The sequence below is a fragment of the Grampus griseus genome, assembly GCF_964374135.1.
Source record: "Grampus griseus genome assembly, chromosome: 20".
Classification (NCBI taxonomy): domain Eukaryota; kingdom Metazoa; phylum Chordata; class Mammalia; order Artiodactyla; family Delphinidae; genus Grampus; species Grampus griseus.
This window is the reverse complement of record NC_139014.1, coordinates 20,849,902-20,876,796: the sequence shown is the minus strand read 5'-3', so window position 1 is coordinate 20,876,796 and position 26,895 is coordinate 20,849,902. Positions and strand designations below refer to the sequence as shown.

Here is a 26,895-nt window from a genome sequence, read left to right as displayed (position 1 = left end):
ACTCTAACCCTAGAGAAAGTAGGGATATTGATGCCCATCCTGAAGGGCCACTGTGTCCCCATACACAGCAGTATTTCTTGAACGTTTATGACTATAATCCAAAGAATAAATCCATTGTACCTCATCACCCAGGACACACATGCCCTTATCCCACTTGTAGTCAATCTTCAATTCCATTCTATTTCTCAAAAACTAACTGGGACTTCCCTGGTGGCACAGTGGTTAAGAATCCGCCTGCCAATGCAGGGGACATGGGTTCGAGCCCTGGTCCGGGAAGATCCCACATACCGTGGAGCAACTAACCCATGTGCCATACTACTGAGAGCCACAACTACTGAGCCCGCGTGCCACAATTACTGAAGCCCACGCGCCTAGAGCCCGTGCACCGCAACAAAGAGTAGCCCCTGCTCACCGCAACTAGAGAAAGCTTGCGTGCAGCAACGAAGACCCAACACAGACAAAAATTAAAAATAAAAATAAATTTATTTAAAAAACGGAAAAAACTAAATAAATAAATAAAATAAAAAAGAAAGACAGACTTGTCCTGATCATTGAAATTGGTTTCACAACCAACCTTCTAATGGATACTGACCTGCAGTTTGATCATCACTGATTAGAGCCAGAGGTGGACTTACCATGGTGTTAAAGAGGGGTAAGCTTCAGGCCCCTCATTTGCATTTATGTGTCTAATTTTGTATTTATAACTTTGTTTTCCTTTTCTTAAAGAGAGTCCCCCAAATTTCATAAGCTTCAGGTCTCACAAAACCTGGATCTGTCCCGGTATAACTAAACCTGAGACCACTTTTCCAGCAATTACTGTGTGCTAAGTACTGTGCTTAGAGCTTCAGGAGTATTCTCTCCTTTAACCCCTAGCACAGTGTGCCAGATGCTGTTTTACAAGTGAGCCAACTGAGACCCAGAGAGGTTCAGTCGCTTGTGTAAGGTCACACAGCTAACGCGTGGTGGAGTTGAGATTTGAACCGAGGTCATTCTGATCCCAGAGTGCCGCGTTCTCAAGTTCCCTACTGTGAAAGTGCCTGCCTAGAGCCACGCTAGGAATAAGGAAGCAGTTTAAGAGATGCTAATGTCCTTCATTCTGCAGCCCCCAGTAGGTGCCTCTGATCCCCTCTTGACCAGCACAGACATGCTCAGGGCTGAGCATTCCAACTAGAGTTGCCAGATTTAGCAAATAAAAATGAGGATGCCCAGTTAAATTTGAATTTCAGATAAACAACAGATAATTTGTTAGGATAAGTGTATCTCGTGCAATATTTTGTTGGCATTTCCAACAAAAACATGCCTTCCTTCCATCCCCACCCGCACGAGACCCCCGACCGGGTCTTAGTAACTGGGTCAGGGGCTCCAGGTGGAATGCAGGGTGGGGAGGTGGAATTAAGCAGACTAATAAAAGGCCAGGGACAGAGAAGGAACCTTGGATGAATTGGGTGCTGAGTGCCCCGTAAAGAAACAAGGATGTTCTTTGAAGGATTGAGATGTAGGTTTCTACATCTCTCCCCAATTTGACTCCCCAAACTTGTAGACCCCCTTAAAAGCATGCTTTTCAGACTGGAAAAGATATCTAGAAGATTCGAGAAGGTATGCCAGGGAGTCCTGGAAGCCACAGGTTAAACGCAACACATCCCCCTACTTGACTAACATTTTTACCTGAGGATGCGGTAGGAAAACCATTATTTGATATTAAAACAAATAGGCATGGGATGGAGTAGGATGCAAACGGCCAGGAATGTTTAAGATAAAACCTGCGACTTAAAAGAAAGTTAAGAATGGCAGGCTAAAGCGTTTGCCCCGGACTCCCGGGGGAGGGGCGCCATCACCCTCCTCTGCTTTGGGGGGTTCTCCATGGAAACGGGTGAGAACTGCTGCGGGCAACCCTGGAGTCCGCGCGCTGGCAGCAACGCCACCCAGGCCTGCGCGGAGAGAGGGAGAAAGTGAAGCTGGGAGTTGCCACTCCCCGGGACTTGCTGGAATGCGGTTGGAGGGGGTGGGGTGGGGGGGGAGAGCTGCGAGCGCGCTGGCTCCCAATCACCGGAGGAGGAGGGGGTGGAGGAGGAGGGCTGCCTTGAGGAAGTACAGGAATGAAGTTGTGGAGCTGAGATTCCTCTCCATCGTGCCCACAGAGACGAGAAGACCCCCGAGGCCGCCGGCCGCCCCTGCACTGGGTGCTCTTTCCGGCGCGAGCGCCCGGCCCCCTCCCCTCGCCCGCCCGGCGCCCTCGCCGCCTGGTCTAGCCGGAACCATGGGGACGGAGCCGCAGTGAGCACCATGGAGCTGGCGGCCTGGTGCCGCTGGGGGCTCCTCCTCGCCCTCCTGCCCCCCGGAGCCGCGGGCACCCAAGGTGGGTCTGGGGTGGGGAGGGCAGGGAGCGGCGACGGGCCCGTGCAGCCTGGGACCCCCGTCTAAATCCCTGGTCAGACGGGAACAGAGGGGCCATCGGAGCTTCCCGACCCGAAGTTTCGGACAGTCCGGGGGCTCAGAGCCGCCAGCCCTCGGGCTCGGAGGGACCAGAGGAGGTGGGGCAGGGGGGCGATTACACCGGAGCGGCTCTAGACGTCCCATTCGAGGGACTTGTGCTTTGCAGACCCCGCGACGGCTCCGGAACTTGTCAAAAGAGGTCTCTGCAATTGTTCAGAAAGTTTCCCTCAAAGGGTGTATAGCAGGGTGTGTGTGTGTGTGTGTGTGTGTGTGTGTGTGTGTGTGTGTGTGTGTGTGTGTGTGTGTGTGTGTGTGTGTGTGTGTGTGTGTGTGTTTCCCCTTTCTTGAGCCCCCTCAAGCGCCTCTCTCAAAGCCTTTCCAGTTGGCAGCCTCCGCCTCCAGACTGGACTGGGCTGGATTCCTGGGGGTCCCTTCTGCCCGGCCCCCTCCCCGCCCCCTTTCGGCCGACTGGGTTGAGTTACTCCAGCTTCTGGCACGATCGGGGTGTGGAGGGGGGAGGTGGGGAAAGCAACCTGTCCAGCCAGAGCCGGGGAGCAGAGGGTGGCCAGTCCGACTGCAGAGTTGCCTCACGCCGGAGACTGGCGTGGGGGAAGGGGGAGACGTTTGTTTTGAACAAGTCTCGTTAGGGCCGACTTAGGGCTCTGTGCTTTGTGACTTGGAGAGCGTGGGTCACGGAGGGGTGGCGGTGGGCTTCCTGGTCTGGGGCATAAAGTGGGAGGGTTCTGAGGGATTCCTGGGCACTTGGAGGGAGGGGGAGGGTAAGGAACGGGGCCAGATGCGGGTATGCCGAGGGCCGGGTTGTCCTGCCTTTTCCTTTGGGCTGTGTATGGGGAAGGGTGCTGGGGTGGGGTGCAGTGTGTGTCTTGCCCTATCTGTCCGTCTGGGTGCGATAACGGTGAAAGCTAACGTGTACTGGAAATACACTGTGTACCAGGTGCTGTGCGTGTTTTGTCTGGGTTCCCTGCTTTCATCCTCAGAACAACCCTGTAAGAGAAGTCCTAACTAGTGTGCCCATTTTCCAGGCTTGAAGACCCGGGCTTCAAGAGGTGAAGTAAGCAGCAAGTAATTGGTGGGTCCCAGATTGGACCCCAGGCAGTGCAACCCCCAACCACAGCTTCAAAATCACTATATTCATCTGCTCTGAACATTGGGGGGCCGCTGCTGCTCCCTACATCGCCTGGTTGTGAGAAGACAGAATGAGAATGTTCTAGGAGTAGTGGGTGGTCTTCATGGATCAGGGAGTCTGGAGAAGGGGTGGGTGTCGGGCTGTCTGTGTGTTGCCCGAGGGCCCCCTCTGTCAGAGCTCTGCTGTGTTATCTGAGGGATGTCTATACTAGGGTGTTCTTGAGTTGTGTGGTCTGTGTGTTTGTGTGTCTGGCCTTTGTGTGACCAAACGGCAGTCTCCCTGCTGAACTCTGCCCTCTCAAGGAACTCCCTCAAGAGCTGCTGTGAATAGCGGGAGGTGCCCCCGCGCAGCCTTCTCTCTGAAGAAGGAGACTCCTCTTTCCCAGGAGCCTCCCCTTCCCCTCCGTGTTTCCCAGGCAGGCGTCTTCTCCCCTGACCTTCTGAGAAGCGTGAGGTGAGGCAGGCGAGGCTGGGCTGTCAGGCTGAGCCGCAGCCCTCCTCACCTGGGCCTGGGAGTCGAGCAGGGGGAGGGCGGCCGGGTTGTTGCAGTGCTGGGATCTGAGGGGTCGGTTCTCCCGCCATTGACAGGGAGCTTCTCAGGTCTTCCTCACCCCTCCGCCTGCAGTGCTGGGTGCAGAGAGAAGTGTTGGGTGTGTTGTGCAGGGGAATGGCTAAAAGCAGAGCCCCACTCAGCTGCCTCTAGCACGCCCGGTATATGCCAGGGCTGAGGGCTGGCGCAGGCATGTGGGGGAAAGGGAGATGGGGAAGGCCGAGAGGGTTGGGATTTTCTTTTCTTAGAGGTCAAGGTTTTGTAAAGCGCAGCAAACACATCTTGCAGAGCTCATAGTTTAATTCCTGAATGATTCTCCCAACAGCATCCTTCTTTTTGCTATACTCAGGGAAAGTAACCTCATTTTAATATTCAAGAAAAAAAATAATTGAAAGATAGGATCAAATGCCGAAAGAGAAAATGCATTGTATTACGAAGTCAAACACAGAGCACTGTTAATTTTCTCTGGGTTTGGAATTACCCGGACTCCTGCTATATGAACTTCTCTTGCCTTAACTTTTAGAAAAGTACAGCGTGCTTCCTATTTGCCTGGTTCTCAGCCATTACAGTTTCATTTCATCTCTGCAACAATCCTGTGAAGTAGGTGCACAGATGAGGAAACTGAAGTTCAAAGAAACGAAGTGACTTAGCCAAGGCTTCCCAGCGACCCAATCATGTCCAGGGCATTTTTAGACTCTGACGAGGAGGCATTAAGAGTTGACCAAAGTCTTATTCCCTTCGACAGGAATGGGTTAAGCAAAGCCTCAGGGGCATTCAGGTGGTCAGACTCCGGTAGAGGTGCTATTTTGTTATTTAGGTGAATGACCTCCCTTATCTAGGCTTTAGAAAATGAGGGTGAAGAAAATGAGGGTGAGCTGCTCCTCGCCCCCCACCAAGTTCCCTCTTGGCTTTGGAGTCCTCTCCTTCCCTGTACCAGCTGATGTCTGCCTTCCTCTTGGGCCCTCCTGGCATGGCAGGGGACTGAGGGTAGGACCAGGCCAGAGGCCAGTGGGACCTACAGGGCTACGGGTGAGGGAGGGACCAGTGTCGGGCTGGGGCTGGGGAGCTGGTGTAGGGCCAGGCTGGTAGTGCCTGGCCCTGGGTGCTGGGATGACCTGGAAAGAGATCCCCCTCCCTGCCCTGTGGGAAACCCCTCTGGGGTGACACCCCTATCTCTTAATAGACCACCTCTCCTCCCCACCCCTGGGAAGAGAGCCGAGACGGGGTGAGGGGTGCGTGCTCTCTTAAGGAGTGGGAGAATTATTATAGCCGATGTTGTGTTGCCCCAGCTCTGTTTACAAAGCCTTGTCACGTTTACAGACTGTTTCTTGATTCGTTACCTCATTTAACTCTCATGTAATTTCTCTGCAGAGAGTAAGAGTTGTCATCATCCCCCACTCACAGTCAAGGTCAGCTCAGTAAATATTCACTGAGTGCCTGCTAAGTCACAGGCACTGCTGGACGTAGAGGTGAATCTGATTTGACCTCAGCCCTCGAGATCCAGGGACTTGATCAAGGTCACACCGTGAGTGGCCCAGCTAGGGTTGTGGCCTAATGACCTGAGCCCTGGCCCCAGGCGTGTGTGGTGGGTGAGTCCTGGTGTCACTGGAATGGGCTCTGGCCCCACGGGTCTGGGGGAGGTGAGCTTTGGGGATGCAGGTAGTGTTCATGGAAACCAAAGGAAGTGTTGGCTTTCATGCTGGTGAGCGAGAGAGGCAGCTGGGGCTGAAGGCTGGTGGGGAAGAAAGAACCCACTTGAGAGCCCCGCCAGAGCTGGGACCTGACCACTAACACCCCGCTAGAGGGACATGGCGGCCGTGACCAGCCTCTGAAGAGAGGGCTGGACATGGTGACCTCAACTGGTCCCTTTTGGTTTGGAGAGTCTTGATTGGAGTTCATTTATTTATTCATTCATTCATTCATCCCGCAAACACTTATCCAGGGCCCACTGTGTCCCTGGCTCCGGTCACACTGACTGCCCCAGAGATCTGGAGGGCGAGGCTCCCGAGGGACAGGTGCTCCGGAGACAAAGCGCTCCCCTGTGTGGAACAGGACCTCCTACCACCGCCCCAGAAAATCAGTGGGGGGCAGAGTGGATATGGGGACCATGGCGAGGACTGGGGAGGGGGAGATGAATGAGGAGATGGGAGGGGGAGGGAAGTGTGGAGGTAGAGGAGGTGTCAGGTTGGAGGATATTAGCCCCCAAGCCTCCAGCTCCCTGGGAGTAGGTCTCAGGGTCCCAACTTTACCACCTGTTGCAAACGTTTAGTCTGAATCAGACTCAAAAATGGACACAAACAAACTCGTGGGGCGGGGCTGCTGCTCCTTCTGGTCCTCCTACCCAGCTCAGCCGCTCGGCCCTGCCCGAAGCCTATAATGTAATCAGTGGCATCAACAGAGCTGGTGTGTATTTACCTTTGAACAGGGTGTGGGGAGGGGTGTGTGTGCAGTTAGGTCTAGTGGAAGGAATGTGGGATTTGAAGTCGGCGCAGACTCGAGTTCAAATCCTCCCTCTATTGCTCACAGGCTTTCTGATCTTGGGAAAATAACCCCTGGCAACCTCAGTTTCCTTCTTTGCAAGACCGAGGTTGTAGGCAGCCTCTGGAGGATGAGGCTCCAGCCGGAGTGCCTGCCGAGCGTTCCCTTGTTGTTTTCCTATTGCCTGGCTACCGCAGCTGGTGTCCCTTCGAGGCGGCAGAGGGCACAGGGCGTGGAGACGGGCCCCTGCCCCGGGCTTGGGCCAGGGCCTTGGGGTCTGGCCTGGAGACAGCTGTGCCTGCAAAGCAGCTGAGGCTGGGGGAGGTCCTGGCAGCGGGCGTTATTTTGGGCCTGGCCTGCCATCCCCGGCTCCTGTTTCTCTTGGGAGTCTGGGGGGAGGGACCCTTGAGTTCTATTTCTGGGTCCTCCCATTCCTCCCTCTTTGCTTCCTTCCCTATCTGGCCAGAGGGGTGGGAACAGAGACCACTCTAGGTGCTCCTGGGAGGCTGCCAGCTAGTGGCCATTGGCCCAGGCCAGAACCCTGGGGGCTTGTCCCACCAGCCTTTCCCCCGATTTCTGGAGGCAGGGGGTATCTCTGATTACCCCCCAGGATTTGACCCTAGGCTCCAAGCTGCTGGGAGAGCAGGGGATCAGACCTCAAAGTCAGCCACTGTGCTGTCCCCCTGAGTCTGCACGTAGTCCCTGGGAGGTGGAGTGGGGACCAACAGGAATTCAGGGCAGCTGAGGCACCTGTGGATCTGGGGGTGCACCCCACCCACCTCCCCCTGGCACACCCTCCTGGGCAAGATGTGCCAGGTGATTCATCTTCTCAGCAGAGCAGAAAAACGGGTTTAACTGGGCACTTTAATCGCCCCCACTGCTGGCAAGCATGGTGCCAGCTGTTGCCCAGAGCGCCCCCTTACCCGGGCTAGTGTACCCCTTTTAGTATTCCTGGGCTTAGTGAGTACTTCTGGTCTCAGGGACACTGGGCTGGGGTCCAGGTGGACTGGGCGGCAGTTCATCTTGACGCTCCTTGGCCGGTGGTTGGCACCAGGCAGGTACACAGGGCTGACGTAATGCCCTTGTGGCAGGAGTTTCGTGGCGTAGATTCTGCCAGCTGGTTCTGAAGTCTTGCGCTGAGGAGGTGGCAAGGGTGAGGTACCAGCTTAGGAGCCTTTGGAGTAAGCAGCACTCTGGCTCAGCATCTGCAGCTCGGGTCCGGATGCCCATAGTTGGGATCTGACGTTCCTTTTCTCTGCCTCGGGGAATTCCAGAAGTCCCTGCAGTGACCAGGACCCTGGTGGTCCCCATGCCCCAGCTATGACTCCAGCTGACCCTCCTTCCCCACTTTCTGGGTGGCATTGTGGGGGTGGGTACCCCTTGCCAGGAGGTTGGCACGTGGGTGGCGTTGTTTGTTCGGGAGAGGGTCAAGGGGTATCCAGAGGATTCATGATTCATCATCGCGTCTCTTGGGGGATTTTTACCCGTTGGCCCTGAGTTGTGCCTTTGGGACAAAGGGAGGCTTTCTTTGCCAGCCAACACTCTGGATCAAACGGGCAAGTCCCTAAGGCTGGCACAGCGAGACGCCCTCTGGACGCTCAGCATGGGCCGAGTCAGAGGAGCTTCTCCCCTGATGTCCCTCCTCTTCCCAAATTTGCAAACTTTCTTTTGCTGTTGCACGTTCTGTGGGTACAAGCGACACAGGAGGAGGGATCCTTCCATTGTGCTTTCTCGCTGTCTGTGGTGGCATGACTCTGGCGAGTAGGTTGGCAGAGGTGGCCAGGTTGGCAAAGCTCACTGGGCAGTGCCCTCTGACCCATCTTCTCTCTCCTGCCAGTGTGCACCGGCACAGACATGAAGCTGCGGCCGCTGGCCAGTCCCGAGACCCACCTGGACATGCTCCGCCACCTCTACCAGGGCTGTCAGGTGGTGCAGGGTAACCTGGAGCTCACCTACCTGCCCGCTAATGCCAGCCTCTCCTTCCTGCAGGTGAGGCCCATGGGCAAAACCCAGCCAGGCCCTGTTTCCTGCTGGGCTGAGCCCTCTGCTTGCAGATGGGTGGTAGAAGAGTGTTCCCCACCCTGTATTTCCTCTTTTGTTGTGGCTCCTCAACTGGGAAGTCCTTTCTGTTGTCTAACCCCCGTCCATCCTACTGCAAGACCAGTTGACTCCTTCTCTACAGTGTGGCTGGCCGTGGACATCTCTGGGTGGAATGCACCCGTTCCTCTGCTAAATTTTTTGCTCTCTTGCCAGCATGATCACCTTCCATTGTCCAACTGCCCCAGCCACTGTCCCCCTCCTACCCGGAGTAATGCAAGGGCTGGCCGGTTCCCGGTCCAGTTCTGCCACTGACAAGCCATGTGAATGTGATCTAGGTCCTTGGCTTCACTGGATCTCAGTTTCCCTATCTGTATATTGGGAGCAACAGACATGCTTGAACTCCCTGGGGGGCCCATTTTGAAATCACATGGAAAATGTATGTGAAAGGGTCAGGAGCAGGAGAGAGAATGGAAACCAGCCTCTGCGTTGTGTCCATGGTGCCCTGGAGCGGGGCCTCAGGTGCGATGCTTAGTCTGTCAGATCACAAACATCACCTCGTCCAGGCCTTTCCTTTACAGATGAAGAAACTGAGATGCAGAGAGGGTGGGGTGCTTGCTTACAGTTTACAGAGTGTGCCCCCGCCCTTTTCTTTCTTGATCGTACTAGAATCTTGTTCGGGGATGTGGGGAGTGGCCTTGATCTCCATTTTATGCCTGAGGGAGCAGGACTGGTCAGCGGCTGGGGGCCTTGCCCAAGATCCCCGAGCACAGGGTAACCTGGAGGAGGCCTTGTGCTGGGGGGCGGTGGTAGTGGTCCAGGGCCTGGACCTGCCTTAGCCCTACCCTACCCTGTCCCCTCCCAGGAGATCCAGGAGGTGCAGGGCTACGTGCTCATCGCCAAGAACCGAGTGAGTCAGGTCCCCCTGCAGAGGCTGCGGATCGTGCGAGGCACCCAGCTGTTTGAGGACAACTATGCCCTGGCCGTGCTGGACAACGGAGGCCTTCTGGAAGGTGCCCCCCCTGCTGCACACACTGCTCCGGGAGGGCTGCAGGAGCTGCAGCTGCGAAGCCTCACAGGTGCTCATCCTTATCGTTGAAATTCCCTGCTGGTCATTGAGAACTGACCAGGGCCCCTGTCAGCCATGGGGATGCTTCGTGTGAATAAGAACTGGGGTCCCTTCCGGATGGATGCAAGTGGAGCTAGGGGAGGCGCCCTTGTGAGGATTCGAAAAAGATTTCCCTTCTTCCCAGGAAGTCACAGCTTGTGCCAGCCCACATAGCTTGATAGGATGCAGGCTGGGGTTTTGCCCACTTCCTGGCTCAATGCACACGTACAGTGAACAACCTCTGTAACTGTACGCGGCAGCCTTGGAGCTGACAGCGTCCCAGACTCTGAGTGCCTGGTGCTTTACCTGCATAACCCCATTTCAGTCGTGCTTTAATCTTGCAAGGGAAGCATCAGTGTTATTCTCGTCTTACAGATGAGAAAACTGAGGTTTACAGAGGATGAGTGACTTGCTTGAGGTTACACAGCGAGTTAGTGGTGGTGAGGCTGGATTTCACACTCTCTTTTAACTGCTAAGCAATGTGCCCAGAGTAGAGGTGGAGGAGAGGAGACAGTGACACGGACAGCTCACTCCGCCCCGGATCTCCGTTTGTTCACGTGTGGGGTGGTGTTGGCAGGGCTAAGAGATGCCGAAGGAGTCTCCTCTGCTCCCTGAGGAACCTGGGGCGTGTTTAAGAGCCCCATTCCCCTTTTAGAAGGCAGGCAGGCCCCGAGGGAGGTCAGAAGAGGACAGATGAGGGAAGAAGCACCTGATTATTGCCCGCCCCACAGAGATCCTGAAGGGAGGGGTCTTGATCCAGCGGAACCCCCAGCTCTGCCACCAGGACACGATTGTGTGGAAGGACATCTTCCACAGGAACAACCAGCTGGCCCTCATGCTGATAGACACCAACCGCTCACGGGCCTGTAAGCCACGCCCCTCGCCGCCTGCAGCCGCCTCTCTCTCTCACGCAGCCCACCGACCCCAGACTCCTGGCTTACTCCACGCCCCCCGCTGCCGCTGCACTAATACCACCCATTTCCTCTTTCTCTGTGTCTCTTCATCTCTGCGGTTCTCTGCCCTGTCTCCCTCTGCTTCCAGGTCATGCCTCCGGTTTCGGAGTCCTCTCCTCCTGCCTGCATCTCTCCCTCACTGTGCATTCTGTCTCCTGGTCTCTGTCTCTCTCACTGCCGTTCTGTGTCTCTCCCCAGGCCCACCCTGTTCTCCAGCTTGTAAAGCTCCCCACTGCTGGGGAGAAAGTTCCAAGGACTGTCAGAGCTGTGAGTTATAGGGAGGCCCAGAATCTGGGGGCAGGGGCTGGGTGGGAATAAAGGTGACATGGCGGGTGGGTGCCAGGCCTCGGCATCTTCCCTGAGGCAGGAAGTCTCCCCAGAAGGTGATGCTGGTGAAGGGGCCCGGTGCCTAGGCTGCCGCCCAGCCCTCATCCTGCCCTTTGCCCAACAGTGACGCGAACCGTCTGTGCCAGCGGCTGTGCCCGCTGTAAGGGCCCGCAGCCCACCGACTGCTGCCACGAGCAGTGTGCTGCCGGCTGCACGGGCCCCAAGCACTCTGACTGTCTGGTACGTGCCCCCGGCGCCCCAGCCCTCGGGGTGCAAGGGGAGGGGCGTCCCGCCTGGTGCTGCCCTTAACCCTCTGGCACACCAGGGCCAAACAGCCCAGTGCCCACCAGCTGCCTGTCCCCCAGGCCTGCCTCCACTTCAACCACAGTGGCATCTGTGAGCTGCACTGCCCAGCTCTGGTCACCTACAACACGGACACCTTCGAGTCCATGCCCAACCCCGAGGGCCGTTATACCTTCGGCGCCAGCTGCGTGACCACCTGTCCTTGTGAGTGCCGGGGAGAGACGTACTTTTAGTAGTTTTGCTGGGGACTTTGGTTTATGTAAATGCAAGCATGTTGTGAGTACTGTCCGCCCCTGGCTTTGGAGAGCTGGTCACGGCAGTTCGTACTGAGCTGCCTCGTTCTTTCAACAGCAGTGGAGCAGGTGGCAGCACAGAATAGCAGCTAAGAGCCCACGCACAGAAGCCAGACTGCCTGGGTCTGAGACCTGGCTCTGCCCCTTATTAGTCACGTGACCTTCTTGCTGTGTCTTGGTTTCCTTATCTGTTAAGTGGGGGCCAAAATAGTCCCATCCTCACCAGGTGGTTATAAAGTTTGAATGAGTTAATATTTGCAAAGCTCTTATAACTGTGCCCAGACAATACTAAGCACCCCTAAATGTTGATTTTTAGATAGATCAGAGTTTTATTTACTAGCTCCCCTATTTACCGATGGGCATTTAGGGACTGGCCTCAGACCTGGGGACCTCTTTCCTCCTGTCACAGGAGACAGCAGTGGGCTCTTGGGTCCTGGTCGTACCCTCCCCATGGTGGGTGAGAGTACGGAGTGTGGAGCTAGATCATTTGGGTTCACATCCTGGCTCCTCCACTTACTAGCACAGGGACCTTGAGTAATTTAAACAGAAAACTCTGTGCTTTGGTTTCCCTTTTGGCAAAATGGGAATCTAACGGTGCCTACCGCACAGGGTTGTCGTGAGGAGTGGACGAGTGTCCAGGGCTCAGATATGGTGTAAGGGCATTTCGGTATCGGTTGATATCATTCTTATTGCACTACCTGGGCATGGTCACACAGCTCATGGTGGGGCAGTGCTAAAAGGCCAGGGCATGTGGACAGACGATCTTGATCTCCTCAGACAACTACCTGTCCACGGACGTGGGATCCTGCACCCTGGTTTGTCCCCTGAACAACCAAGAGGTGACAGCTGAGGATGGAACCCAGCGGTGTGAGAAATGCAGCAAGCCCTGTGCCCGAGGTACCCAGTGGCCGCCCCCTGCACACCCAGCCTGGCCTAGCCCGCTGTGCCACCCTCCCTCAGACCCTCCTGGGACCCAGTCCTGTTCTCCCACTGACTCTGCCCCTGGCCCTCCCCTGAGCACTCCCACAAGCTCCCCCATGTCTCTGCCAATGTGAGGAGGGGGCATGTGGCCCCAGGAGGGGACTGTGGACAGGACCCAGGAGGTTGAATTCCTGGTGCTCCATGTGGAGGCTGAGGTGCCCCCTGTCCCCCTCCCCACAGTGTGCTATGGTCTGGGCATGGAACACCTGCGGGAGGTGAGGGCGGTCACCAGTGCCAACATCCAGGAGTTTGCTGGCTGCAAGAAGATCTTTGGGAGCCTGGCGTTTGTGCCGGAGAGCTTTGAGGGGTAAGGATACTCAGAGTTAAGGGTGGGCACATGGCCTGAGGCAGCATCAGGGCAGTCACCGAATCCTGAGGCCCCAGAAGTGGAAGCATTTCTCGGGGATGGCGGGAGACAGAGGTGGGAGGCCAGGGATGCAAAGGAAGCAGGTGGAAGACCAGCAGGGCCTTTGGAGGGGGGAGTTTTTCTTTTTTGTTTGCTTGTCTTTGGCCGCGCCGCGCAACTTGCTGATCTTAGTTCACCAACCAGGGATTGAACCCAGGCCCTTGACAATGAAAGCGAGGAGTCCTAACCCCTGGACTGCCAGGGAATTCCTGGGATTTTTCTCATAAATGACACGTTATCTATGAACATGCACTTGTATGGAGGTCACACCATCCAGATAAAGTAAAATTCTCTTTGAGTTCGTAGTAGCTTTATTCATAATGGCCCCGAACTGGAAATAATGCAAATGTATATCAGTAGCTGAAGGAATCAATAAAGCTGACCCTTGGACATCACGGGTTTGAACTGCGTGGGTCCACTCAAATGTGAACTTTTTTCAATAAATCCGTACGGCAGTACTACACAGTCCGGGGTTGCTTGAATCCGGAACCATGGATGCAGAGGGCTGACTGTAAAGTTATACTTGGATTTTCGACTTTGTGGGGGGTTGGTGCCGTAACCCAGGCGTTGTTCAAGGGTCAACCGTAAAAGGTGGTATATCCGTACAGTGAAATTCTCAGCAGTAAAAGAAATGGCCTACTGATACGTGAAACAACATGAATGTGTCTCAGAAACGTTATGTTAAGCAAAATAAGTCAGACAAGAGAGAGTCCGCACTGTATGATTCCCTTTGCTCTAGAATAGGCAAAACCACTGTGTGGTGAGAGAAATCAGAACAGTGATTGCGCCAGGGTGAGGGCCTGGAAAGGGACACAAAGGAAATTTCTGGGGTGATGGAAATGTTCTGTATACCAGTTGGGGTAGTGGATAGGTGAGTGAATGCATTTGACAAAACTCATTAAACTGCACACTAAAAATCTGCAATTTATTGTATGTGAATTATACTTCAATAAAAATATGTATTAAAAAAGGAGAAAATTCCCTTCAACACTTTCTCCACCTTTACTCCCCTTTCTAGAGGAGACCACTCTTAACAGTTTGTGTGTGTTCTTCTAGACCGTTCATACGTATATGGATACACACGCACAGAGAAACGTAGTGTTAGTAATTTGGGGGGAAAGGTTGATTTAAAATGGGAGCCTGTTGTGAATATTGTCTGCCCCTGGCTTTGGAGAGCTGGTTATGACAGTTAGTTCATGTCCAGCTGCCTTGTTCTTTCCACAGCTGCGGAAGAGGTGGCAGCAAAGAGTAGCAGCTAAGAGCCCAGGCTGCCTGGGTTTGAGACCTGGCTTCTACCACTTACTAATCGTGTGACCTTCTTGATGAGTCTCAGTTTCCTCATCTGTTAAATGGGGGCAAAAATAGTCCCGCCCTCATAAGGTGTTATAAAGTTTAAATGAGTTAATATTTGTAAAGCTCCTATAACCGTGCCCAGCAGATACTACACGCTCCTGAATGTTAGTTTTTCGTGTGTAGTCTGGATAGATCAGGATTATATTTAATAGCTCCCATTTACTGATGTTTAGATATTTAATTTAAAATTTTTTAATTTAATTAATAAAATAAATTATTAATAAATTAATTAAAAATTTAATTAAATTTTTTTAAGTTTAAATTTTAAAAAAAATTTAATTTTTAATTTCCTTAGTTTTTTTATTTTCCCTCTAACAAACAGTTCTCCTTTGCACATGCCTTTGGGAACAGGGGCCGGTGTCTCTCTAGGCCACATTCCTAGAAGTAGAATTTCTAGATCAAAGGATATAAATATTGTTTTGATATTTGCCAAGCCAGGGCCTGGGCTTTGAAATTCAGGATGGGAACAGCCAGGCTCGATGGGCAATGGGTTTAAGTGGAGGGGAGGTTGGGGAGGATGGCAGGGCCAGCTCGTGGAGGGGGGTCTTACCCACCCCCTTCTTGGCCCTCTCCTAATCCTCCTTCTAGGGACCGAGCCTCCAACACTGCCCCCCTACAGCCTGAGCAGCTCAGAGTATTTGAGTCTCTGGAGGAGATCACAGGTGAGCTCTGTCTCTCTGAATCCTGCTTCGATGGGGCTGGGAGGTCTTCGTCCTGTCCCCGCACCCCTAGCCTCACCCTGTGTCTGCAGGTTACCTGTACATCTCAGCGTGGCCAGACAGCCTGCCGGACCTCCACGTCTTCCAGAATCTGCGAGTAATCCGGGGACGAGTTCTGCATGAGTGAGCACCAGGGGAGGGAGGCCTGACGGAGGAGGAGCTGCCCCGGGAGGCCCGGGAGAAGCTCTGAGTGTGTAGGGGGGGAATGGGGGTTCTTATTCCCCGGGCACTCCAGCAGCAGCATTCCCATGGAAGTTTGCAGAGTGTGCTGGGGACAGGAGGAAGGCGAGGGCAGCCCTTGCTGAGGGGGGAGGGTCAGTGGTGCGTTGCCCCCCTGCATTTGAGCACTCCCCCTCCCACAGTGGTGCCTACTCGCTGACCCTGCAAGGGCTGGGCATCCGCTGGCTGGGGCTGCGCTCTCTGCGGGAACTGGGCAGTGGGCTGGCCCTCATCCACCGCAACGCCCGCCTCTGCTTTGTACACACGGTGCCCTGGGACCAGCTCTTCCGGAACCCCCACCAGGCCCTGCTCCACAGTGCCAACCGGCCAGAGGTCGAGTGCGGTAAGACAGGGAGCCCAGCACTGCTGCTCAGGCGTGCCCACGGGCCTCTGGCAGCAGCAGTCTAGGACTTACTTGTGCGTGTGCACTGCCCGTCCCAGGTGCACCATCCTTGACATAGCTCTGGTTGGCCTGGCCTCTTGGCATGGCTTCTAGCAGGGTCCTGCCACACTGCCTTGCCATCCCTCCCTTCCCTTTCCTCTCTGTTCCTGGAACCTCAGAACTCTTTCTCTCCCTGCTTTGCGCGGCACCTATCCCCACCTCTCCAGCTCAGAGCCATGCCCACAGACTCTTCCCCCAGCTCCCTGGAGTCTCCCTTGAGAGTCCCCTCTGACCCCTTCCTCCTCACTGCAGTGGGCGAGGGCCTGGCCTGCTACCCGCTGTGTGCCCACGGGCACTGCTGGGGTCCAGGGCCCACCCAGTGCGTCAACTGCAGCCAGTTCCTCCGGGGCCAGCAGTGCGTGGAAGAATGCCGAGTACTGCAGGGGTATGCGGGGCAGAGGAGGGGGCGGCCGGGCTGGGGGGTGCACAGGGGCTCCTTCCAGACCCCTTCACCGGCCGTCCTCTCCTCAGGCTCCCCCGGGAGTACGTGAAGGACAGGTACTGTCTGCCGTGCCACCCCGAGTGTCAGCCCCAGAACGGCTCAGTGACCTGCTTTGGCTCGGTGAGGTGCTGGTGCGCTCAGAGCTGGGTGGAGGGAAGCAGGGCAGGGTTGGGGGTGCTGCCAGGGACCTGGCCAAGTCCAGTAAAATACCCCTGGGGAGGACTCCAAGCCCAGACCTGAACAGTAGGAGGGTGGTAGGAGGGTGGAAGGTGGCTGGGATGCTGGGGACAGCAAGAGTTGCGGACGCTGAGGCCCTTCAGACCATGCAAAGGGCCCAGGGAAGCTTGTGCCCTTGGCCGTGGCTGTGCTAAGGTGGTTAGACCTGGGGGCTTAGACATCAGGTGACCTGGATTCAAATCCAGGCCCCACTTGCACTGGCTCATTTGTAAAATGAACGTTATACTAGTACCTACCCCATTGGGATGCAGTGAGAATTAACTCAAAATAGGGTTTGGCACAGTGCCCGAGCACAGGAAAAAGGCTTCACAAGTTAGTTACTATTATTACTTGCTGTTATACCTTAGGTAATACACTCCCCCCACCCCACCAGGCCTGGGGATCAAGCTTTGAAGGTGGGGAGCTGGGTGCAGAACAGGGGCATCAGACACAGCAGGTATGGGGCTGTCCCAGGAGCAAGGTGGACAGTGCTGCTGAGTGACTGAGGGAAGCACAGAGGGGACTCAAGGGCCTGATCCTGCTGCCCTGGGGGTGTCGGTGCCAGCCCCCCACAAACCCTTCCTCCTCTCCCAGGAGGCTGACCAGTGTGTGGCTTGCACCCACTACAAGGATCCTCCCTTCTGCGTGGCTCGCTGCCCCAGTGGTGTGAAGCCTGACCTCTCCTTCATGCCCATCTGGAAGTTCCCAGATGAGGAGGGCATGTGCCAGCCATGCCCCATCAACTGCACCCACTCGTGAGTCTGAGGGCCTTTTCCACGGAAAGAAAGGCTTTGTTCCAGAACCCTCTCTGGGGCTCTTATTCTAAAAGTGGGACAACTCTGCCTTTGCTTACCCCGAGACCCTTAATTTTTCATATCCTTTTTTTCTGATCACAAAAGTAACACGTGGTTAAAAATTTTTTAATTAAAGCACGAAAGTGAATAGTATTAGCAATTCTATCCCACTGTTAATAATTTGCAATATTTTTCCTCCAGTTTTTTTAATCTATGCACACACTAACATACGGATTATTATTATAACATAAAGTATATGTTTATATGTTATTATTATTCTTCTCCAGTTTTTATCTGTGCACACTCTAGTATATACTTCTTTTTACCAAAATGGGATCATAGACCATACATATTGTTTGGAAATTGCTTTTTCTCACTCAGCATTGCAATTTTGCTTGCAATGTTTTTCCATGTCCTAACACGGTGATCTGCCCTGTTCTCTTTATGTTTTTCACTTCGTTGTTAATTACACACGGAGTACATGCATACATTCTTGTGATACACATTGTCAGCAGTCTCAGAGTATAAACACTGTAAAGCAGAAGTGCCCTTTCGCCCACTCCCCCACCCACCCAGTCCCCCACCCTCCCCTCCCTGGGGAGAACCACCAGCTCACTCTGGTGTGCTCTACACGTTTCCATAAATGCATTTTACATTTATGTTAGGTTGAAGATTGCTGTTTTGGGAAGTCAACAATGATCAAGAAACAGCAATTTCGTCTGACTCACATATAGTCAGTTTTGGTTTCTGTGTGTGTGCATTTTTTAATGTAAACAGGATAGTACTCTACATATAGTTCTGCACTTTGCTTCCCCTCCGTCCCGGCACTTTATGTATCTTGGAGGTGCTTTCTTGTGAGCGCACATGAACCTACCTCCTTTTTTTTTTTTTTTTAACTACTCAATCTGCTGTATGGACGTAGTCTTATTTAACCATGTCCCTGTTCGAGGGATATTCATTGAACTTGTCTCCTTTTTTTGGGGGGGCGTGCAGTTTATTGCACTTGAGCTCCATGTACAAGTAAGCATTTTGTACATGCCCCCTAGTGTACAGGTGTTGGCATTTTTAGGGTCTATCCTGAGAGGTGGAACTGCTGGGTCACAGTATCGTCAGACTGTCCTCGGTGCAGGTTGTGCCCAGCTACTACCCTGGCATCCTCTACAGAGGGGATAGCCAAGCTTTTGGACTTGATGGTCTTCTGGGTGCCCCCCACTTCCTACCCAAGACAGGGAGGTGCAGGGGATGCAGGTTTGCAGATTGGAGAAGGCCTCCCCTGTGGGGTGGTAGAAAGAGCCCTGGTGACCTTGAGCCCAGTTTCTGCCTTTGTCAATTAGGGATCATAACTCAGCTACACCCACCTCTGGGGATATTGTGAGGCTGAGTGAGTGCAAGAGGTGGTTCCCAGCCTTGTTGACAGGACTCTCTCTCTTCTGCAGCTGTGTGGACCTGGATGACAAGGGCTGCCCCGCTGAGCAGAGAGCCAGGTCAGCCTGGTCCCCAGGACACATCCCATGTTGCCCCTCAGTCCCCCTCCGGCCCCTGAGTGGTCACTGCTGTAGGGAGGGGGTCTCCTGACATGACACATGTCCCTCCCCCAGCCCACTCTTCCACTAAGGACCCTCCTTTCAATTAGCTTCAACCAGTGGACGGAGGACCTGCTCGGGATGCTTGGGGGGCAGGGAACAGGAAAAGATGGCGAAGACACCCAGCACCTCCCCAGCCTCGAGTAGGTAGGGGTCTCCTAAGGGACACAGGCAGCCTGCAACTCCCTGGGACTCAAGGCACGTTGAGAAGAGAATGCAACGACAGCACTGAGGATGGGACAATGAATTCTTACCTGGGGTCAGTGGGAGGCTTCAAGGAGGAGGTGGCATGGGAGCCAGGTCTTGAAAGAGGGGCAGGTATGTCACTTGCATTAGGAGGAAGCAACCAGGCAGCATGGTGAGAGGGGTCAGGACAATCTAGGACGTGTTTGCTGAAGGTTCTGCTGTGGTAGGCCACTGAGTAAGCTCAGAGGAGGGAGTAAGTCTGAATCAGGTTAGGGCAGGATCTTGGAGGGCATAGGCTCTCCCTCACCATGAGGCCACAAGCCCTGTGATGTCCATCACTGCCATCACTGGACTTGATTTCTAGGCAGTGGGGTGTTTGGGGAGAAAAACAGATTGGAGTATGTCCTAGGTAAGCACTTGTCCATGACACAAGCGTTCATTAGAGGTCTGTGATGTGCCAGCCCTTGGCTAAGCAAGGGAAGGGGGCAAGGATGACAGTGATGTAGGGTCAGCACCCAGGAGATCCTTCTATCCCAGGATGAGCTGAGTCTTGAAAGATGACCTCATGCAGAAATGATGGTCCAGGTAGAATTAACAAAGGCTGGGAGGTGTGGAAATCATGACCTATGGGTGGAAAATTTGGCTAGAATATCAGAATCACTGGGTGCATGTTCCCCACCTCATACCACAATCAGACTCTCTGGAGGGTAGGGCTCCAGACTCTTGCATACTGACAAGCTCCCTGGTGATTTTTTGTCAGCAAGTTTGAGAATCCTGGGCTAGAGCCCTGGGCAAGAGCATAGACAATTTGGAGATGTGGGTGGAGAGGGTTTTGAATGCCCAGCAAGGAGTCTGGACTTCATCCTGGAGGCAGTAAGGAGCCGAGGGAGGTTTCTGAGTAGGTGAAACAGGACGGGAGCCTGCACGTCACCCTTCCAACTTCCCTTTCCAAACGCCAGTGACCTTCATGCCCCTCCATGGGACCCCTTCATCCCTCCTGCCCCAGACTGGTCCCCAATCCCTGACCCTGGCTCCTGCCCCCAGCCCTGTGACGTCCATCATTGCCGCTGTGGTGGGCATTCTGCTGGTCGTCGTCGTGGGGCTGGTCTTCGGCATCCTCGTCAAGCGGCGGCGGCAGAAGATCCGGAAGTACACGATGCGGCGGCTGCTGCAGGAGACAGAGGTGAGGCGGTCCGAGGGCCTGTCGCGTGGCCTGTGGTCTGCAGCCCGGCCCGCGGCACTGACGCACCACCCCTTCACCCCAGCTGGTGGAGCCCCTGACACCGAGCGGAGCGATGCCAAATCAGGCTCAGATGCGGATCCTGAAAGAGACAGAGCTGAGGAAGGTGAAGGTGCTTGGATCCGGAGCTTTTGGTACCGTCTACAAGGTCAGGGGTGGGGCCAAAGTCCTGGGTGGGCGGTCCCAGAGGATGCGGTCAGGGCGGGGACGAGGGTTCTGTCTGGAAGACAGCCAGGGGCTGGGGGCGGTTCTGTTGGGTGGGGCAGTTATGTATAAGGGGATAGGGAGAGGGCTGAAATGGCGAGGTTGTTGCTCAATAATGGGGTTGGCCCAAGGGTGGGGAAGGATTGGGAGCACAAGTAGTGACCCCTTGGACGGCTGCAGGTTGGATCTGGCCCACCCTCCTCCTGCTCACATCCTCCTCTCTCTGCCCAGGGCATCTGGATCCCCGATGGGGAAAATGTGAAAATCCCAGTGGCCATCAAAGTGTTGAGGGAAAACACATCCCCCAAAGCCAACAAAGAAATCTTGGACGTAAGCCCTTCCACCCTCTCCAGCTGGGAGTACAGTGGGGACCCCCTGGCTGCAGGTGTGGGCTGTGGGCTCTGTTTTCACTGGGGCTTTAGGAGACACTTTGTGATCCCCCAGATCTCTACTCTTAACCTCCTGAGTCTGTGGGCCATGGTTCTGGTTTGTGACGAATGGGGTTGGATTGAGTGAGGGTCCCCAGTCACGGCTCAGCCCTCGGGAGGGGTGTGTGGTGGTTTGGGGGCTAGTGGTTTCCCATACCCTCTCAGTGTGTACCCTTGCTCCCAGGAAGCATATGTGATGGCCGGTGTAGGGTCCCCATACGTGTCCCGCCTTCTGGGCATCTGCCTGACATCCACGGTGCAGCTGGTGACACAGCTTATGCCCTATGGCTGCCTCCTAGACCATGTCCGGGAGCACCGCGGGCGCCTGGGCTCCCAGGACCTGCTGAACTGGTGTGTGCAGATTGCCAAGGTATGCACTTTGGGGGCCGGGGCTCTGCGGGTGCCCTCGGGAGCAAGCCTCTGTCTCCACTCAGAGCTAGGATGAGGAGGTTTCCTGGGAGAGCTCTGGCAGAGCGAGGTCCACACAGATGCCTCTGACCCCAGGGGATGAGCTACTTGGAGGATGTGCGGCTCGTGCACAGGGACCTGGCTGCCCGGAATGTGCTGGTCAAGAGTCCCAACCATGTCAAGATTACAGACTTCGGGCTGGCTCGGCTGCTGGACATTGATGAGACGGAGTACCATGCGGATGGGGGCAAGGTCAGAGGAGGGAGCAGAGTGAAGCAAGGGGGGGTGGGGTCTGGCCCCTGGGAGAACTCAGAACGGCCACCTCCCCACCACACCTGGTTGGAGCACTTCCTTCTCTGCTCTCCCAGGTGCCCATCAAGTGGATGGCGTTGGAGTCCATTCTCCGCCGGCGGTTCACCCACCAGAGTGATGTGTGGAGCTATGGTGTGTGATGGGGTGGGTCGGAAGGGTAGACACAGAGCCGTGGCCCTGGGGGGGATGTGGGTGGAAGGATGAGAGCTGGGATGGAGCGAATTAATGGACACTTTAGCATGAAGGAAGGAAGGGGCTGCCAGTGCCTCAGTCTGCCAGGAACTGCGGAAAGACTGGGTATCTCCTGCCCTTGACACTGCGTCCCTCCCCTCCTTCCCCCATGGTGCCAGGCTCTTGGATAGAGCCTCTGGGGCTCAGTGCACTAACGCTCCCTCTGGTCCCCCCACCTCTTGACCCCATCTCTGCCCCAGGTGTGACTGTGTGGGAGCTGATGACTTTTGGGGCCAAACCTTATGATGGGATCCCAGCCCGGGAGATCCCTGACCTCCTGGAGAAGGGGGAGCGGCTGCCCCAGCCCCCCATCTGCACCATTGATGTCTACATGATCATGGTCAAATGTGCGTGGTTGAGCTGGGTCGGCTGCTTGGAGGAGCGGGAGGGCCTGGGTGGAGGGGCCTACAAGGGGCAAGGGAGGGGGCCAAGAGCAGGGTATGTTTAATGCAGCCTCAAAAGGGTCTCACTTCCCTTTACAGTACCGGTCCAGAGGAGCTATCAAGGACCAGCTAGAAAGAAACTTAATGCAAAATAAAAAGGGGAAACTAGTAGAGATTCTCAAAGGTTCTCTCTCAGGATCCGAGTCTGGTACCTCTTCTCTACCACCTGAGGGCTTTGGACTCTAGTAACTGGGGTTGTCTAGGCCGGGGGTGGGGGTGAGGGGCTCTGCACACAGGCTGCAGCCAGAACTGAGATGCTGGACTCCTGCCCGCCCCCAGGTTGGATGATCGACTCTGAATGTCGGCCAAGGTTCCGGGAGTTGGTGGCCGAATTCTCCCGCATGGCCAGGGACCCCCAGCGCTTTGTGGTCATCCAGGTACTGGGCCTTTCCACGCCGTCCCTGCCTATGGCTAAGATCACTCTCCCTTAGAGGGAGGAAAGGGAGATGATTCCTGGGTCCCAGGCTTCCAAGCCCAGCCCTTGCCTGACTCGTCAGAACTCTGGTACTCCCTGAGCCTCCCTCGGGAGGCTGGGCTGGGGAGAGGCTGCCACGCTCTGTCTCCCGCCTCCCCAGAATGAAGACCTGGGCCCTCCCAGCCCCTTGGACAGCACCTTCTACCGCTCGCTGCTGGAGGATGATGACATGGGGGACCTGGTGGATGCTGAGGAGTACCTGGTACCCCAGCAAGGCTTCTTCTGCCCAGACCCTGCCCCGGGCTCTGGGGGCACAGCCCACCGCAGGCACCGCAGCACATCCACCAGGGTCAGTGCCCCCTGTCACAGTGTGGTGGGTGTGTCTGGTTACTTCCCCCGACCCCAGTGGACTAGAGTCCCTTTCTCCAATGTCCCCCAACCATCACCTCTCACGGAGGAGACCCCAATATCCCCAAGGATTCCTACTGCTTTCCAACTGTGACCCCACTCTTGCCACAGTGACTGTGTCAAACCCCGAAGGCAACTTCCTTTTATCTCTTGTGACCCTGTCACCTCCCGTGGAGTCTCCATCATGAATGACCCCCATCATGACCTTCTCGCTCGTCCTCAGAGTGGCGGTGGTGAGCTGACGCTGGGTCTGGAGCCCTCGGAGGAGGAGCCCCCCAGGTCTCCACTGGCACCTTCCGAAGGGGCTGGCTCTGATGTGTTTGACGGCGACTTGGGAATGGGGGCAGCCAAGGGGCTGCAGAACCTCCCCCAACATGACTCCAGCCCTCTACAGCGGTACAGCGAGGACCCCACAGTACCGCTTCCTCCCGAGACCGATGGCTACGTTGCCCCCCTGACCTACAGCCCCCAGCCCGGTATGGAGTCCAGGCCCGAGCTGAGAGGTTGGGAGGTGGGGATTGGGGGTGCTCAGCCCAGGGCCCACTATGGGGGCAGGGGCAGCAGCCAGAACACACGGGCTCCTCCCCCTAACAAGCCTCCTTCTCTTGTCCTTTCAGAATACGTGAACCAGCCAGAGGTTCGGCCACAGCCCCCCTCACCCCTAGAGGGTCCTCGGCCTCCTCCTCGACCTGCCGGTTCCACTCTGGAAAGGCCCAAGACTCTCTCCCCTGGGAAGAATGGGGTTGTCAAAGACATTTTTGCCTTTGGGGCTGCCGTGGAGAACCCCGAGTACTTGGCACCCCGGGGCAGGGCTGCCCCTCAGTCCCACTCTTCTCCGGCCTTCAGCCCAGCCTTTGACAACCTCTATTACTGGGACCAGGACCCATCAGAGCGGGGCTCTCCACCCAGCACCTTTGAAGGGACCCCTACAGCAGAGAACCCTGAGTACCTGGGTCTGGACATGCCAGTATGAGCCAAAAGGCCCGGGCCGCTGAGGCCCTGCTGGCCCCTCAGGGAGTGTGGAAGGCCTGACTTATGGCCCGCGTCGGGACGAGGCAGGGAGAGGGCCCTTGGATCACATCCAGGGCGGCCTGCCATGCCAGCAATCTTCCTTCCTCTTCCAACTCGTAGGTGGCTGAGAGCCGCCCAGCCTGGCTGGAAGAGGGGGCAGCACCGGGGAGTCCTGACTGATGCTGGAGCCCTGGCCCAGCCACTAGGGTCCACTGGATGCCACAGCCAGTCTCCTTACCTGCGGGAGCAGCCCAGCCTGACTTCTTCCAGAACCTGACACTGAAGGACAGGGAAGCTGAGCCTAGGAAGGGAAGAGGCCCCAAGAGGGTGTCTAGGAACCAGAGCAGAGACTCCCTGAGACCTAGCTCTGCCCCTAAGAAGAAGGGGACAGCAGGGGACGGCAGCAGCGCCCAGATCCGGTCCCTGTACAGAGTGCTTTTCTGGTTTTGTTTTTACTTATGTTTTTTTGGTTGTTTTATTTTATTATTTTTTTTAAGATGAAATAAGGACTCGGTGGAGAGTGGGTATTGTGGAAGCGGGGTGGGGGGGCAGTCCCTGGGGTTGCGGGAGGAATGTCCCTTCTCCATACCCACTTTCTCCATTTGCAAATATATTTTGGAAAACAGCTGGACACAAGCCTATGTCTGGGGTGGCTCTGAGCCATCCCTTTACTGCTCACCTCTTAACCTACATTCAGTTCATCTTGCCTGGAGGGACTGGCTAGGAATCTTCGGAAAGCTTGAATGAGGAGCCTACTGCCAGTTTCCTGGCTCCTGGGTTGGGGGAAAACTGGTTGGGATTCTGACCTGAGAGCCCTTTGATGACCAGATCATTCTTGCTTAGAAAAAAAGAAACTCCTAAGGCCACCCACCAGAATGGGGTAATTTCCTCCCTGTAGGTAGGGGTAGTCGGGGAAGGATGGAGGAAAGAAGAGGCAGTGCCTACTGTGTGACTCATTTTCCTTGCCTTGGCAAGGAAATTGTTGAATTAGAAGTAGCTATCCAGAAAAAACCCACCCAGACAGCACGATCACGTTGGTGGTATAAAGGTTGGGCTGGCCTCTGTCTCCCTCTCCTCCCTTCCCACAGTCCCAAATTGGACAGAAAAACACACACTAGTGGGCACTGGTGTTTGCAGTGCCACTTTATTGCCAATAGCTGACATTGCCTGGGGTTAGTGGAAAATAAATTAGAACTATGGTAGCATCTGACAGGTATGGCTAAGCTGGAGAGGGGAGCAGGTTTTTGTGGGCACTGATCCTGGGAAAGGGGTATAAGGTGGCTGTAGAAATGTCCATGGAGAGGGTCTTCTCTTTCACCCCTAAGACCGCAGAACCCTCCTGGTACCCAAAGGGGCAAAGTGGAGGCCAGGGTCTCTTAGCTACGGGGAGCTAAGTGAGGTGAAAGAGGCAGTAGGGAGCCCTCAGCAGAACCAAAGGGGTGACCAAGGCTTGGATCCCAGAAGAGAACAGGAGCCCAGAATCACATGTAGTCACAGGATGACGCAGGGAGGGCGGCTATTGGTGATCTTTTCTAGGGGTTCTCCGTTACTGGCTCTTCGGATGGCCTCAATGAGCTACAAGGCAGAGATGTGGAATGGGATGATGCGTTCATTGTAGGGTCAGGGTGAACCAGGGGTCTTCCCAGCATGGCAAGTACTCACATCTTTCTCATAAGGAAAGCCTCCATTCTCCAGCTTGGAGAACACCAGCTGTCCGTTGATTTCGATCTCAAAGGCCCCTGGTATTAAATAAACGGATGAATGAACTGTATGCTGAGAACAGGCAAAAGTCAGGGGAGGCCCTCCACACTCCTTAGACTTAACACAGGCTCCTCCTTCATGTCCTTCACGGGCCCCATCCGCTTCCTTTGAACTCGGCTTCCTAACTCAATAGAGGGTTCCCTCCCCTCCAACCCTACACTTCAGTCTCACCCATTTTTCCCAACAGGCTTCATCTGTAACCCCCCCTCACTCAAGTTGCATGGACATTTTACTATGTGCCAGACACTGCTGGACACTATATAAAACAGCCAGTGCCAGAGCTAGAAAGTGGTAGAGCTGGGATTTAGAACACTGACTCAGCAGGTGCTCTGCGGCCTCACCTGTGCCCCCCAGGCGCGACTCGATCTCGATGCCAGGATACTGCTCCTTCACGGCACTCGCCAGCTCCAGGTAGGTCGCCTCGAAGCCGCAGGGTTCACTAGGGAGAAGATACCTGAGGTCCGCTTGGGTTTCCGGGACGGTACCTCCGGTGGACCCACCCTCCTCCGGCCCGGATTCCCCCACTGGCCGGAGCCCCTCACCAGTACTCAACCACGATGCGGACCCCACTGCCCGGTTCGACCTCCCCGGGAGGGGGCGCTGAGGACGCCGGCCCTGTCTCCCCGCTCATTACTGCCGGCTCCCCACAGCAGCTGCTTCCGGGTGTGACGCGACGCCGCAGGCACGTGACGGGGCGGGGCCGCGCGTTACATCCGGGCGCCCCCTTCAGGCGGCTGCTGCTGCTTTGTTTTGACACTGTCACCAGCTGGAGAGCTGGGCTGCGAGGACGGGAGCAGACCAACTTTTCCTGGCCTGCGTTCTCAGCGCCCGACTTGCCCCGCACCTAGTGTCCGCTGGACTTCACGGTCTTATTTAATCTAATGACGTGTCTTAGACTGCAAAGCGCTTTCCAGTTTACGAAAGGAAGAGAAAGTGGGGCAAGCGGACCCAGGGCCTGGGGTGGGCTGATGGTATGGAGCAGTTGCCATTTCACACTAGTTGATGGCATTTTATTTTATTTTATTTTTAATTAATTATTTTGGCTGCGTCGGGTCTTCGTTGCTG

General features: G+C 55.3%; 2 protein-coding genes across 2 annotated transcripts; one reads left to right on the top strand and one right to left on the bottom strand.

The window, feature by feature from the left end:
- The first annotated feature begins 2,071 nt into the window (after positions 1–2,071).
- On the top strand, positions 2,072–25,095 carry ERBB2 (erb-b2 receptor tyrosine kinase 2). Its single transcript, XM_082678662.1, has 27 exons — positions 2,072–2,356; positions 8,445–8,596; positions 9,510–9,723; positions 10,484–10,618; positions 10,904–10,972; positions 11,157–11,272; positions 11,398–11,539; positions 12,406–12,525; positions 12,790–12,916; positions 14,957–15,030; positions 15,120–15,210; positions 15,450–15,649; positions 16,001–16,133; positions 16,220–16,310; positions 17,001–17,161; positions 18,637–18,684; positions 20,014–20,152; positions 20,235–20,357; positions 20,645–20,743; positions 21,026–21,211; positions 21,346–21,501; positions 21,618–21,693; positions 21,993–22,139; positions 22,515–22,612; positions 22,811–22,999; positions 23,282–23,534; positions 23,676–25,095. Exons 1-27 carry the CDS (start codon positions 2,284–2,286, stop codon positions 24,029–24,031), a joined length of 3,768 nt encoding a protein of 1,255 aa, XP_082534788.1. The 5' UTR covers positions 2,072–2,283; the 3' UTR covers positions 24,032–25,095.
- A 99-nt stretch (positions 25,096–25,194) lies between these two features.
- Positions 25,195–26,497, bottom strand: MIEN1 (migration and invasion enhancer 1). Its single transcript, XM_082678666.1, has 4 exons — positions 26,373–26,497; positions 26,172–26,269; positions 25,732–25,808; positions 25,195–25,644 (listed from the first exon to the last, which is right to left on the bottom strand). The coding sequence occupies exons 1-4, from the start codon at positions 26,459–26,461 to the stop codon at positions 25,561–25,563; spliced, it is 348 nt and encodes a 115-aa protein (XP_082534792.1). The 5' UTR covers positions 26,462–26,497; the 3' UTR covers positions 25,195–25,560.
- Positions 26,498–26,895: the final 398 nt, after the last annotated feature.

Excerpts from the sequence above, each read along its gene's own strand:
- ERBB2 (XM_082678662.1), top strand. The coding sequence starts at position 2,284 with ATGGAGCTGGCGGCCTGGTGCCGCTGGGGGCTCCTCCTCGCCCTCCTG. Across the intron at positions 15,031-15,119 it reads GTCTCTGGAGGAGATCACAG|GTTACCTGTACATCTCAGCG; the intron begins GTGAGCTCTGTC and ends CTGTGTCTGCAG. Across the intron at positions 23,535-23,675 it reads GACCTACAGCCCCCAGCCCG|AATACGTGAACCAGCCAGAG; the intron begins GTATGGAGTCCA and ends TTGTCCTTTCAG.
- MIEN1 (XM_082678666.1), bottom strand. The coding sequence starts at position 26,461 with ATGAGCGGGGAGACAGGGCCGGCGTCCTCAGCGCCCCCTCCCGGGGAG. Across the intron at positions 25,809-26,171 it reads GTCGCGCCTGGGGGGCACAG|GGGCCTTTGAGATCGAAATC; the intron begins GTGAGGCCGCAG and ends ATTTAATACCAG. Across the intron at positions 25,645-25,731 it reads GCTTTCCTTATGAGAAAGAT|CTCATTGAGGCCATCCGAAG; the intron begins GTGAGTACTTGC and ends TCTGCCTTGTAG.